General features: G+C 41.3%; 1 protein-coding gene across 3 annotated transcripts in view; it reads right to left on the reverse strand.

Annotated features, from left to right (window-relative positions):
- The window catches only part of rargb (retinoic acid receptor, gamma b), a 27,909-nt gene extending 12,202 nt beyond the window's left edge, over positions 1-15,707 (reverse strand). The window contains exons 1-2 of one of the 3 annotated variants that reach the window (XM_088388878.1): positions 15,472-15,707; positions 5,364-5,738 (exon numbers count right to left, since the gene is read on the reverse strand). In XM_088388878.1, the coding sequence (XP_088245004.1) occupies positions 5,364-5,532 (169 nt within the window). In that variant the 5' untranslated portion in view covers positions 5,533-5,738; positions 15,472-15,707. Of the gene's footprint in view, positions 1-5,363; positions 5,739-13,637; positions 15,443-15,471 lie in introns of those variants that run through there. The other 2 variants (XM_088388877.1, XM_088388880.1) reach the window with 2 other exon arrangements.

Raw genomic sequence — 15,707 nt, forward strand, 5'->3', positions numbered from 1 at the left:
TAGATGTAGCATAATTTGCTCAAGTCAAATCTCAAAACTTCCTTTTGTCACCAAACCCCGCCCAAAGAGGAATTTTTCAAATAACTTTATTGTGACAGTAATTTAGAAGTGACGTCAGTAGTGGTGCTATTAGCCTGGTTATATTTAAGTGCACCAAGTCCAATTAAAAAAGTTTATATCCTTTTAAGGATCTTTTTCATCGAAATCTTGATAGTGATGATATTTATTAAAAAAAAAACTAACTAACTAACGAAATTGAGGTAAGAAAAACAAATTTCATCACGTTTTTATTTTTTGTCTTTATTGGTCCACTTAGATTTTCTTTTTAGACCTAGCCTAAATTTATCATACTTATCACATACATTAAATCATCATTTATTTTCATTTCTCTGTTGTGAGCCGAGGCCCGGCATGCGTGGCGGCTATCAAATTCAATTCTTTCAAATGGGGTCCAAACTGATTAAGTTGTGCGTGTTCAGCTTACACACACACGCGCGCACACACACTGGCCTGCGGTGTGAATAGTTTGTATACTAGACAGCTTCACTCTCCTCCCTCCACTCCTCCCTTTCCTTCCCTCCTTCAAGAGGGATGAACTCTAGAAGAAACCCCCACTGGGGCTCCCCCCCCCCCCTTTTGCACATATACACACACATGCACGTTCACTTCCAAACATGTCATGCCTTCGGCTTTGTACACTCATATTATTAGAGTTGTTTTCCCCCCCTTTTTATTTGTTTCTTTTCATCCCCCTGACTGAATACATTATGATTTGGAAGTTAAAGGGATGCTGCGCTCTATTTCACACGTCTGACCCGCTCTTGTTTTTCTTGTTTTGCTTTACCTGTCTTTCAACATCATGGCCGGGCACACAAACACACACTATAATGACACCCTGCAGGGAGTAGAGTGGCACAATAACAGCCCGCTGAGCTCTCTCCACACCTTGAGACAATTACCCTCCCCGCCTCGCAGCACCCTGCCCCCTGTTGCTGCTTTGTACAAAAGAGACACACAAATACAGGGGGAATGTGAAAGAAGAAGCGGACGCCACATTTTACCAATAGCACCAGTCGCTAGCTCACAAACGGGCCAAACCGCACGCTTTCTGCTCTTCATTATGCTGGTGTCTTGATTCCGCCTCATACTTTTAGAAGAGGGTCACATTACAAGCTTTCACAATCAGGTTTTTCAGCTATTCATCCCGTCATCATGTCTGACACAAACACACAGAGGCGAACAATGGCCTCTCTCTCTCTCTTTCTCTCTCCAGCTCGGCCGCAGATATTTGCACAAAGTCTCTCTGCGGCCATCACAGAGCGCACAAATAAGTCACGAATGTGAGCAGCAGCGCGGCATTCATGAATGTTGGAATGTGCAGCCGACAGAGTGGCAATGGAAATATCTGTGCGTGTGTGAGATATGAGTAACTTGAGGCAGAGAGTGGGACTTGTGTGTTTTTCTTTGTGTCTGTCATCATAGGCACTCAGTTCAAGCATACACACATAGTTGTGCTCCGACACAAGCATGTGCACGCACGCACACACGACACATAGCGACTTAATTTATGTGATGAGACCACTAAAGGACAACAGGGAAAAAAAAAAGTTTCCTCATGATATTAATATGATGACATATTAAAATGTTTTTCACATGTCCACACAACTATCCACAATCTCAGGATAAAAGAATTTGTCTGCTTGTGCTGGATGACATACAATAGATATAAAAAATCTACACACCCTTGTTCAAATGCCTTTTTTTTTTAGATATGAAAAAAAAGTCGGATAAATCATTTCAAAACTTTTTCCACCATTACTTTGGCGTGTACAACTCAATTGTTTCGAGAGGGAAAATAAAAACTAACAGCTGAGAACGTGATTGCACAAGTGTGCACACCCTCTTGGCAAATTCTAGCTGTATTCAGAATGTACAAATATCAATAAATGAATAAATGATTGTAAATTGCATTCAGTGTCAGCACAAATACCGTGTCACATTGACGATAGAAAAAGCTTTAAAATGATTTTTCTTGATTCATTTTTTTTTTATACGTTACAAAACCCGAACATGGGTGTGTTGACTTTTTATAACCACTGTGTTTGACTAAATATATTTGAAAAACCACGGTGTCCAATGGGATTCAAGCTCTTTAACTACAGCTTACATTAGAAAAATTAGAGACGTCTTACTGTACGAGTGAACAGGCCGTAATAAGCTTTTGAAGTTGCTACTGTGTGTGCTTACTTCAAGTGCACCAATGCTTCATCTCATTAGGGAACGCTGCGCACGGATTAATTAGCAAAATAATGAGAGATCACTGCTGCCGTATTTGATGTAAAGGAATGGCCGTGCGGTCGGGATGGAAAGCCTTGGAGAACCATTTCAAACAGCCAAACCGGGACCTCGTTGGCATGCTAGCAATTAGTATTCAAAAGACGCCATTCATCAAGTAGCTTTATATCTCGGCACTGCTGCGCGAGGGTACCCATCGAGAATTGGGTGTCAGGAAGAATCAAAACAGTGAGCTCAAATTTGAAAAATAAGTGCCATATCATAGCTGCTTTGCATTCTTGCTTGGGGTTAAATTTACATTTCTTTTAATGCCTTCTCAATGCTGCTATTTGGTTTTAATTCATTGTTTGTTTCTAGTATGGGTTTGGGTGGAAGAAATCAGTCCGTCCATCCATCCATCCAGGCTCTATAGAAAGTGGATAGATATAATTATCTTAGCAATAAATGGAATTTTAAATTGTCAACTTCAACTATGACAGTCTCTGGATAGAATTATTATAATTACAATTGTATGCGGCCTGCTGCTATTTTCTATCATCAGCGCCACTAAATCTCAACGACATGACTTAAATACAAGTTGGACACATCTGTCTTCATAAGTGATAAAGTACCGGGAGCGACATGTTGGAGATGTAATCACATGCTGTGAGCTACTAGCTTGGTGAAATATACGCTGCTATAGGCTCCACTGAATGACTGCAGATCAAATGATAACAGCTGCGCTGGGAACACACACGCACAGACACACACAGACACACACACACACACACAAAGGGATTGACGGGCATGTTGGGCCTGATGCCCATTTCACAGGATAGTGACACACAAACACGCTGCTCAAAATGTTTGATTTGGACAGTGCTCGAGCTACCACCTCAGTGCTGCCTTGTTCTTTTGGAGGTCCCTGTCCACTGGGAGTACTGCATTGTGGCTACAAGATTATGCAGCTGGCCGGGACATGACTTCGGGCTGACTGCAGCAGGCTTATGTGGAAGCTACACTCAGCGGGGGGACGTTCAGGTTGGTGTCAGTTACACATGGTAAATGTGGCTATTAATATCCTGGACAGTAAATTGTAGACAATTTGGGATGGCAGTCCAATGAATTTGGTTTTGAAAAAGGGAATTTGGCAGTCAAATGAATTTGGTTTTGAAAAAGGGAATTTGCAGGAGGAACAATAGGAATTGAGTTTTGTTAGTTGAGAGATGTCAGAAGAAAAGAAAATGTCAAGTTTTGGTAAACAAGCTCATAATGATCCAAATGGATTTGTCATGTTTTGGAAACAACAGAATCCAGCACTCTTCATGTAGGACTTAAAACTGTGAAATGACTGAGTAAATCTGCATATCAGTGTAACAAACAGGCATATTGCAACTACAAAACAACTTTTTCCATTCACATTTGAATTTAGATAAAATGAGAAATAACAAAATTGATTTTCTTAGTCCATGACAAGTAAATAAATAAGACTGTTCCAACAAATATCTCCAACTTTGCATTTACTCATGACTTTTGATTGGCATCCAGTAATTACGAGAGGACTGAAAAACTCCAGGAGCATGCTGCATTTTTTTTCTTCACTGCTTTTGAACTCCAAAATTACCGCAGGAGCCAAGGCAGATCTCATTTGTGCAAAAATTGTTGTAAGGGTTAAAAACCTTTACAACCCTTCAAACTAACACAATGCAGATGTAGTAGAATTCTGTGATGTTCAAATATGAAATAGAAAAAGCAGTTTTGATGTTTGCTCAATGAATGAGCTCAGTCACCATGCTGCAGCTAAAAACGGTTGGTACTTTAAAAAAAACAAAAAAGAAACCTAACTAAATATGTTCTCTTGTTTGCCCAAAGAGGAGCTATTGTATTTTGTACAGTCAAACAGGGCGCCTCTGTTGATTATCCCAAGCTTCAAACCCGGAGCGTCATTTCAGCTTACTTAATACTAATATTGACAAGGATGACAGCATATTTTGGAAGCAGAAAGTGAACATGCTAATATGTCATTTTAGGGAAATCCACTCAGAGAAGATTAGGTTTGTATTACTCCATACGTGAATGTTTGGTTAAGTGGGGAAAAAAAAAAAAAACATGCGACACTAACACCATATTTAAACCAAACTTGAGATTGACAACAAACTGGGTAAACCAAGGTAAGAAAAAATAAATCTGCTCAGCAGCTATTGGACCTTTCCTTAATGCCAGTCAGCCACAATATTAGGTACACCTGCATAATGTAATGAGTTCAACAATTCTAGGTGTGTTTCTTCATCCTCAAAGTGAACTGCTTTGCCATTCCTGTGAGAACGTTTTCTTTGTTCTCCTTGATTTTATGCTAATTTTAAATTTGACCTGACAATTCAAATCTGGATGATAATTAAATCAATAATGAAACTTCATTGACATTAAGGTGAAGGAAAAGCCTCAATCTCAGGCAAAGAGAATATTTCTTGATAGGCGCTTTGCACGTGTAGCATTATGGAAGGACAATAGTACCCCCTGTAGGTCAAAGGTAGTAAACTCATGGTGGATTTAAAGGCTCACCTGGATTTTTATTTATGGAGGACTGTAAAAAAAAAAAAAAAACTCTGTACACAAACTGAAGCCTGAAAGTATCTCTAAAAGATTCCTAAATCAAAAAGAATTCCAATGTTGTTCACACAGCACAGACAGTCCACACTCAGTGTCATGTGCAAGACTGTGTGACTGAGATTAAAAATGCCAATTCTTCACACATTTTAGAATTATCGCCAGAATCTGACCTCAAATGCATTTTCTTGATGGTTATAAACATTAACTAGGATTCAAGTCGTTTTTCTTTGTACATTTATGGACCCAGCCATCAATTTTCTTTATCGTTTGATCTCATTAGTGTCTCGGTTTATCTCAGCTGACTTTGGGCGCCAAGCAAATGTATTAAAAATGATTAATGTGCAGAATGACGTGGTGTGTGCATATTCTGCGAGGAAACATGAAGGAGGGGGTAATCAACACTAAAACAAAATAAAGCAATATTTCCTATAATTTGGGACCTAGCTCTTTGTAAACACAAAGTGACTTGATGTACTTACACAATGCTGCCATCTCTTTCGGAAGGTCTGCCCCAAAGCGGCCAAAAAGGTTGCTGCTGGCCAGCAGGTCAAAGGGGGAGTGGCTCCTCATGGCATTGAAAGGGAAAGGATACATGGTGCGAGGGAAGCCCGCCATATGACGCAGTTGATGCTCCTTGTTGGTTGCCATGGTAACACTAAAAAGCTACTGCTGTGATTTTTAGCTGATTTTTCTCCACGTCTCGGTGGTCAGGGGCCGCAGAGGAAAGTGAAAGGGTCAGGTGCCATTCAGCCAGCACCTCAAGGTGTTGGCTTCTCCCAAGTTGGGATGCGGAGGCGGGGGGGTGAGACTTGTGATGGCCTCCTGGAAATCACGTGACGGCAATGGCCACTAGTCTGCAGAAGAACACGAGACAAGAACACATTAGATGCTAAACGTTCCTCAATTGAAATAAATGTAGAAAAGCACTCATGCTGCTAAAGAACAAAAAAAAAGCTAGTGAGGAAGAAGCAGGAAAAGAAAGCCTTTCTCTCATGCTCTGCTTCACAAATGGTGTAATGATTTCAGACATATGATTTCAATCAGCACAACTGTATTATAAAGGGTCTCTGTGTTCCCCCTGCCAGCCTGCCAGCAACATGGGTAAAATTAACCCCTTACAACAACACACACACACTAAACTAAGTCGTGCTCATCGTACCCCACAGGAAGGCCTCTGCGCTTTCGCTTGGCTCAAGGTCGCCGCAATCTCATCCCACCTTTTTTTGTCTTTTTGGGACTCCCGCTGTGCCTCAGTGACCCGCTGGAAAAGTTATACGAGGGCTGCCCTCTCTTGTTTCTTTCTCATTCCCTTCAGTGATTTCACGAGTGGGCGGGGCTTAAGTCTCTGTGGTAGAGCTGTGGTAAATACAGCTCAGCCAAAGAATGTCTTGTTGTTTTGGGCCTGCTTCAGCTTGCGAATCAAACACTCAAACACACACACACACACACACACACACACACACACACACACACATGCACGCACGCACAAAGGGAAGGAGATCTGAATTTACAAATGTCTTCCACTAAAGAACAAAGGGATTATACTGAATCAGCCAGAATTAAAAAAAAAGTAAAAAAATAGGTGGAGTGGTTGAAATGAAGAAAAATCGCTACTCGGCTGTCATTGTTATCACGGGTACACGCGGTTACACACAGCTGCTTGTCACTTGGAGAGCAACTACATCAGGTCGACTCATACCTGCTTATTAGGTAAACTGTTCCACATGCGCAAGAAACATGAACCCATACACACATGCATGTCGCTGGAAAACGCTGCTTCATTGTGAGAATGTTTTAGTTTTGCGCTTCACATTTTTAAAAGACATAATGGCATCACTGCCGTCCAAAAACAACGCGGTGCTTGCTCTGAATCATCGACATGACCCCAGCTTGGAAAGTTTTTATAGGACTTGCTCCTCCATGAAAAAAAAGTACATCGAGTTTATACAATTGTTCATGTTGACTGGTATTTGAATGTGAAAGTTTGCATTTCAAAATATGCCTAAATTTGCCCAAAAAATTGCAGTCATTATTTTTTTCCCTTTGGCGCCATCTTGTGACTCTTTAGAGATTTACAAAAAGGACAAAAATATGCCATTAGGTGAGTTTTTAGGAATTTTTTTTGAAAGTGCAAAACAAAAGGGAAGAAAAGGATTTAATGTAGTTGCACAAGTATGTTATATTTTCTTGTCACATTTGAATCAGTCAGAGGAGTAATTTCTCATTGAATAGTATTGTTTAAGCTCTTTTAAACAAATATATCATAACTCACAGATATACCAAACACAGCACTGGAAATCATCATATTTCATGATCTTTAATAACACAGTGCATTAGGGTAACATTAGAATGACAAATCAGCGGTTGTCATTACAGTTAGAATTCTTTTGCTATTTCTTCCCCCGCTCTCTCACACACACACCAAAGTCAGCGCAGTCAATGTTGTTTTTAAAGTCATATTTCCCATATTGACATATTTCTGTAACTGCTCGGCTCCGCTGCGGTTTTTCTTCACCGCGAGAGCCAGTTGGGAGAGTCCCTGCCACTATTTCCACAAAGACCTTGACTGTTTGACGATCAAAGAATGTCAAACACTGGTTTGGATAAAGTGGCCAGGTAGTTTGTGTATAATTTTTTTTCTCACCCCAACCCCCCCCCATCATGCACATGTGCAAAATGCCACATTTAACAAACATTCACACACACAGGGCTGCATATGAGAGGCACATGCAAGCACAGACATGCAGTCTGCAAGTGAATGTACACAGATGTTCTGCACATTTAACCCTTTGGGGTCAAGGACTTTTTTTTCTCCCCCTCTAAAGTTGGATGAATACAATAATTAATATAACATGGGTTCTTTGTTCGGCACCACCTGTGCATTTTCTTTTTTCTATTTATATATTTCACGCTGGTTTGAAAATACGAGAGTGAAGCCAAAAGAAACTAGTAAAATGGAGTTTCAATTCAAGCGACTTTCAACACAAGAAACTAGACAAATATTGATCAAAAGTGTCAAATACTTGCTTTTCCAGGCATCACCGAGAGGGTTAATCATGTTCAGGAGCAAATCATCAAGTAGAAAATTCAGCCATTACACACAAGCTGAAGCGTCATTGAAAGTTTCAATTGACCTTGAAGAATGAAGGAGGAACTAAAGGACAGATGTAGCCTTTGGGTCACTCAGGTTGACGTCGACTCTTTTACAAAATCAAACCCAAAAAAAAAGTCAAGTATGAAAGCCAGATGTGTAAAAAGATTTGCCATGAAGAGAAAAAAAATAGTGTTGAAAGTTGAAAAAGAAAAAAGATGGCAAAAGAGAGCATGAGGAACACAAGGAGTTCCAAGCATCTGGCTGGCCATGTGTAAGAGTGGAGTGCTATTAATTAGAGGCGCATTGGAAAGTGGATTAATAGGAGAAAGAAGGAACTGTGGTGAAACAGCATGGGGGCTACAAGAAAGCAGCAGACGGAGTCGTTACCAAACGCAAACATAAAAATAAAGAAACACTTTTTTATTTCTCCTAATAAAATCATATACGTCCAAAGCCAAGGACTGGTTTCTTTCTCGCTAATGAGTAACACCCTCCGCCCCCACGTTGCGCCTCCGGGGGGAATACACCTTGGGTAGGGCAACAAAAGTGGCGCTGTGTCTGCGGGCCTCTGGGCCTCAATGCTGCTTTTATGAGCGCAGGCTGGGTCAGGTCAGACTGGGTCACCTGGTACCGGTTCTGCTGACACACACGCACACATTTACGTGCAAACCGGTGCTGCTTTTACCCAGACAATGAGGATTAAAAACAGGTTTAGTGTAAAAAAAAAAAAAACCTGAAAGGGGCTTTCCATCCGAACGACTTTTCAAACAAGTTGCTACATAAGTTACCATCAGTTCTGCTTATTTTCACTCCATTTCCACATCTAAACAGTTGAAATGACATAAACTTTTTCAATCACATGTTCCGCTGTTTGTGAGGCGAGTCATCTGGATCTAGTTAGCTTTTGCAAATGTGACTGGATTTTATAGTTTTTCCAAATTAGCTTATGGTTACGGTTATGAAAGACACACACGCACACACACACACACACACACGGTCATCACTGAGAGTCACGCTGGTAACGTGTCCCAACCGCAGTTTCAAGTTGATTTCATTAATGCCCGCATTTCCACAACAAAAATCCCAAACAAGAGAAAAAAAACATTGAGCCCACATCACATCAAAGCACATTTCTGGTAAAAAGACAGAAAAAGCAACACAATTGAAGTGTTACTTTTCATTCGTCTGCCGCAAGCTGGCCTCTCGTACCAATTTTAAAGTTTAGTATCTTGGCCACTTTGACACGCAGACAGAAGAAGTGAACGCCTTAGCTGCCAACCCTTCAGCTTCTATGTCAAGGCTCATTAACAAACATAGAGAATGACTGGCACTGTTTATTTAAACTAAAAGATGGAGTAACTTTGAAAACTTTTCTCCCCGCCACCACACACACACACACACACACACACACACACACACACACACACAGACGTGTGTATTTCCCTTGCTATGATGAATACACGCCGTGCATTTCAACACATGGTCCGAAAACAAAGAAGCCGATGCCAATTCAAAACGGATCCGTGTTACAACATCTCGTCTCGTCATAAACATTGTTTGATCTTGTTAGTGTACTGCAAGTTTGTACAAAGACTGCTCACAAAACCAAACTCTTCCACCAACTAGTGTAGGGCAGTTCTGTGGAGTTTAGCACACACTATTTACTGTTTCCATGGTCAGTATTCTTGAATTGTTCCAAAAATAACTTGTGAAGCGTTTCGTGGCACCCTCCATTTTGGTTCCAACCGCAGTCGTATGGTGGGAATAGACTAACACAATCGCCACTTCTGTGTGACAAGGATGGAAAGGAAAGAATACAAAACGCAGTTTCTCAAAACCTGTCTTCTTGTAATTTGCATGGTGGCAACACACAGAAGTAATTTGTTAATGACTGTGTCCTTTGACGACTGCAGGAAAAAAATACTGTATCATGAAAAGCAGAACTAACTACCTAGCATTTTGTGGAAAAGCGGGTTTCCGACCGTTGCGATTCGAGTAAGACGATGGCATGGAGTGACACAAATGCACTTTACAGTGCTCCAAAATCCTACTTTGAAATCTACTCATAAAAAATAAAACGATTCAATAATGATTGTATGAAATACAAAAATACTTTTTATTATGCAGAAACATTGGTGGAAACTTTAATGTGGCTGTCAGTGCCTCCCCAGTCATGAATAGTTTTAGCTGGACCTGAAAATAGACAAGTTTCAAAACCGAGCAACTCGTACGCCACCAAAGAATCCAGTTGGTTCCTCTTGATTATCTTCAACAACTTCGATCTGAAATCTTTCTGACATGCTCATCCACACAATTTCCTAAATTATATCTTTTATGTTCCATTTAGCGCTCAAAGCAGACGATGAAGTCAAACAATGGCAATAAACCAATTTCATGTGACTCGGGTTGAAGTAGTGAAATGGCGTGAATGGCGGAACACAGACGTGATGCTCAGCAATGCTTGGATGGTCTCCAGTGGTTATGAAGTTGAGCCGGTGGGGACAAATTCTCTGCTTCGCACTGTACAATGGTGCTCTTTATGTAGTTTGATCATGTGCTTGATTAGTACTCAATGTTAGCATATCATATGGATTACATGGTGACGGGCTTTAAAAGTGTCTACGTCCCAAAGTGTGAGAGAGCTTTGAAGCTGTCTTGTTATGAGAAAAGAACTCAATTCCTCAATATTTGTGTTTCTAGACCTTCAAGTTGTGGTTATTTTCACAAACATGCTTAAAGACCAGGTTTAATCCCACCGGATTTGTTGCTCCCGTATATCACTTGGTTCTTTTGCGAGAAATTAAAGCGAAAAATTGATCTATTTTTTTTTTTCTTCATGATTGTAGATACTTATATAACAAACCATGCATTTTTCATCAAACCGTATATTCAACGTCTGTCAGATTTAAAAAAACGCATATAAAGCAACACTTAAAATCCAGGACCACTTTTCTAAAACCACATTTTCTTTTAGAGCCACTTAACCGCAAAAAACACAAATCAAAAATAAAAACGTTATGGAAATATCGTTTAAACGAGGGGGTGGAAATAAAAAACAAGACAATAAGCTGTAAACACGCCAACCGCAACCACAATCAAATCTGCCTTATCTTAAAACACGGGCGACCGAATGGGAGATATAGCCAACATCCCACAGCACCGCAAAAAAGAGACAAAAATGCTTCCCACCACAGAGGTAACCATTCAGCTAACAATTGACACTTTTCCATTGGCAAAAGCAAGCACGACAGAGGCGTTACCATTTGGTTGCCATAAACACGACTAGTTGCCCATTGCTTGAGCGCATTTCCCATTTCCAGTGCAATAATGTATTTCTTTTGAAGACAATGCACGTTAAAAACAGAGCAAACTTGTATGTGTGTTTGCAGTGTCTTTTTATTTCGTGCCCTCCTCCTGCCTCTCACTCAAAGTCAACAAGAATAGAACCCAGCTCACCTGCGAGCATCGTGACAATAAGCAGTTTATAAAATGGATGCACTGGATGTAAACCAGCCGCCTCACACCAAGGTGAGACGAGTCCCAAACATCTCAGCCTTGAACATTGCAATTATATTTTCCGTACTCCGTACACATGTCTAGTCTGAAGATGAGGAATGCATCAACGTGATAACTAATTGGACATTTGGCATGTCAAAATGACTAAATATGCTGTTGTTACACTTCATTGCTTTGAAATTCACTGTTACCCTGGCAAGGACTTTGATAAATGAGCTCCACATTTTTTTTCCCCCAAACACTGAATGCGACATAAATCAAGCATTCTCCACAAAAACAGGAATACTTGGGTTTTGGAATTACACAGTGTAAATGGGGATGATGTGGATGAGCGTGATGTTTTATAAAACACACAATGTTGTCATTATGTGGAGTCAAGCCTGTGGGCTGCTCAAGGTCTCGAGGTCGATGCCGGGGGTCAGCTTCTGTCGCTCCGGGCCTCGTACTACGGCCATGGGTCAGGCCTAATTGAGGCATTTGTTAGGCAGCTTTTCATTTAGCATTGAAGTGAAAAGTGAGTCTAAACTCCCCTCCCACGTACACACACACGCTCAGACGCAGTCTGCGACTCTAGATAGAAGATTAGAAGTGTGTTTAAAAGCATTTGGAGCCAGCGCTGAGCACAGAACATCCTCAGGCCACAATTGAACACACATTGTGTGCTTCTTTCAATGTACTGGCACACACAAAAAAGCAGCAATTCAAATGACTTCCAAATCTCTGAAGCCAATTAGGCATGCATGACTCTCACAATATCTCTCTAAATAATTCCATGGACAATGTGGAATACTGTGGAGAGCAAAATATACTTGGGTGGGTTAAGGACACTCAAGTTTCTAGTTTCTACGAATTGGACGACAAAAAACAAGAAGACAAATTTAAGTGTAGACGAGGAACTCTAAGTTAGCCTGACAGAGAATTCCAAAAGTGGTTTTGGCCTAAAGGGTCATTCATGGAGATGAGATTGCAGCAGGGTTAAATAATGACATCCAACACACCCAAATCAATTTGAGCGGACACCAATAAACAGTCTAGGGAGTTTCCATGCCACAGGATTTAACTAACAACAGATGCATCCAACTTTATTTTATGGAGCGCTGAGTCGAGTTGCTCACATAGACCAGTTTACGCTTGGGTTGACGATGGCAGATGTTTGGAGACACATGAGCACAGGTATGGTCCCATGTGACATGTCACAGCCCCCCCATTTTAGGCACTTTTGAATGTGATATTTTTCCCAGTTCAGTTTAAAACCTTCAATAACAACTCTATTTTTATGTCTTTTTACAATGTGGCACCAAAATATTTTGGGACTGAATTACGATTCAGTATATGCTATAATTTTCTCCGATCGCTAACTTTTAATTGCTATTGTGAGTCAGCGTGTCCCAAGTGTTTACTCATAACTTTTTATGCCCCAGCTATCGACGTGATGATGAACCGATATGACGCAAATAATAAAGAGACCAGGCAGGAGGAAGCACTTAGTAGCAACTTACTCATCAATCATGCCGTAATCATAGAACAGGGACAAAAAAGACAAAAAAAAAGGAAATAAATGCAAACTGGCAACAATTAGTTTGGTCTCGCATTGTCCACGGCAGACTATTTGATGTGGACGGAAAGTTGTTCAAGAGTTACTCAACCATTGTTATGCTAGTGGTCTCATCCATCAATTTAGTGTGATGGCAAAGAGTCTGCAACCGCTGCACCTGAAGTACTCAACTAGTGGCTGACCACATCAAAAACATATCACCGGCATCCAGAGTTGATCTTTCAGCATGGGTGAATCTAAAAGGTCGGGCCTGCGCATCCATCACCGGCGCAAAGCCGACACGCTAACACCCGTGTAAGAGTTCATCCGCTCACATGGCGCGGCCCACCAGCGCATTGGAGTGCCGATCACTTTTCTACTTTCAATGTTTCTTTCTCTTCGCCCTGCTCTCAATTAAAGCGGTCCTCAGGAAACCCAACCCCATGCACTCGTGCAGTCCCAACAACACACAAACACAGAGCAAGAAAGAGATATGTCACTCGTGCTCTGACATGCCCGTCCGTCTTTTCTTACACATCGCTGATACACGCTCAAGTTTGAAAGGAAAATCCACATCAAGCAAAAAACAAGTCTACAAGACAAACTTACCAGATGTCTGATGGGAGGCCGGCAGTCTGCTTGCTGGTTTTTGTTCTGGGAGGGGGAGGCTACTTTTTTTTACAAGCATATAAGTCAACGCAAGAATGAGCAGACCATGAACTCAAAAGTTGTGAAGTTTCTCTCAAGGCGACGACTGACTTTAGCCTGTTGCATTCCGCCTCCCTCTCTTTTTCCCGTCTCTCTCTCTCCCTCTCTCTCTTGAAGTCATAGTGCGCTTTGATTCACAAACCCTGCCTCTGTCACGTGATCCAAAACTTCAAATATACAGTGCAATTTTTTTTTTGCCAGCCACAGAATGCCCGTAGGAAGGGAGACCGGGGTCTACAAGGCTTAGGTTTCACTGAGCTGCCCACCCCCTCCCCTTTTCTCATCGCCTTTGTCTCATAGCACGTTTTACTTTTTACCTATAGCCGTCTCACCAGAGCACACCCTTTGGTTGAATTTTGACTCGTTGGTGCTGTCCAAATATAGTCCACAGCTGACACACGCTAGCACAAATAAAACGGTCATTAGCGTACAGGCGGACACAAACACACACGGCAAACAGGGCCGCACACCTTTGGGGGTATCAATATCAACCCGTGGACCAGTGAATGGTGTTTACAATGCCTTGACTTAAACACAGTGGCCAGCCAATGCGGAAAGGACGAGGGGCCCCAGAACCATTCGTGAGACACACGGGTCGGGGTATGATTGAGACCAAAAGATTGAGGCAAAGACTCATTACGCCAGAGTGGGAAGGAGCTAAGAGAAAATACGTTTTTGTGGAGCTGTGCTAGTTTCTATACGCAATTTACTTCCCCTCAAAATGACTTCTTTGTTTACTATTCTCAAATTTGGCGTACAAATAAATCCATTTATCAGCATTTATCTTCTCGTGGCCCACAATGTGAAGGAGCGAGGTGTGTTCTTTCGTGAATCTGCGTATTGGAAGGAGAGTTTCCAGCTAACGGCTATGACTAAAAACAACTTTTCATTGGTTGCTCGGACCGTACATGAAGGGTAGCACATCGTAAAGTGGACTATCTGGTCACATGGCTATTTGTTAAGAATTCCATTTGTTATAATTTCTCACACCTTCATGAAAATTCATATGCTTTGATATCATGGAAAAGCCAACACCATTTTCATGAATTTCAAACACTTGTGGGAATCCTGCTTTGGAGCACATCTGCATAAAATATTCATATGAATGCCAATCCAGTGAGGCTTTCATATGACAAAGAGCATAGGAAATTGGCTAACTGAGCCACATGTAGTCAAAAAGGAGAATTGTCTGCAAAATATTCAATAGATTGCAAATTTACAGTACAAACACATCATGATAATACACAATATAGCTATGAGTACATTAGACAATTCAAAAATCAAGCTACCATGAGCCCTTTCCCATATTGCCAAGACTGCCTTAATGGTTTCACCAGCTAAAATGAGTTCATGCGTACTCTTCTTTCTTGTGCTTCTGGAGGTTCCTAAGAGGATCAAACCAGTAACTGGAATCATTAAATGTCGCCCCATGATGAGATCAAACCCGACCAGTGGGCCCTTGAGGGTTCCCGCTACCTGCCTTCTTCATGTCACAGACAAAAGTGTCTGCTCCTGTCTGACTAAACGCTCACAGCTTGGCCACAGCCGGTCAATAAAAAACGATATGCTGTGGAGTGTGTGTTCTTTATAATCTGCTTCATTGGCTTTGGAAAGATGTTATCACAGTATCTGTCTATTAAAGTCAATAGATTGGCTGATGCAGTTAGTCCTGAAGAAAATAAAAAAACTGGATACAATCCTAATTGATGCAATAAGACAGAGACAGCTACTTAACTTTATGTTTGTTCACTGTATGCCCCCTTCTTCTTGCTCTGTGGGTAAATTAAGCGGAGGAGCTGGTGGGCCACAAGCAGTCCTTCGTACCGTGGAGAGTCTCTCTCAAGCTGTGCTTCAGCTCAGTGGCGGTATGTAGACACCAGTTTTGTCTTGAAACGTTTTTCTGTGCTCCCTGACCAAATTAAACTGCATGGTGCCTTTTGACTACACAGCACAAGCACCTCCACTTCTTCT

This window comes from Syngnathus floridae, chromosome 11, assembly GCF_059516105.1.
Source record: "Syngnathus floridae isolate MCC-2025c chromosome 11, RoL_Sflo_1.0, whole genome shotgun sequence".
Classification (NCBI taxonomy): domain Eukaryota; kingdom Metazoa; phylum Chordata; class Actinopteri; order Syngnathiformes; family Syngnathidae; genus Syngnathus; species Syngnathus floridae.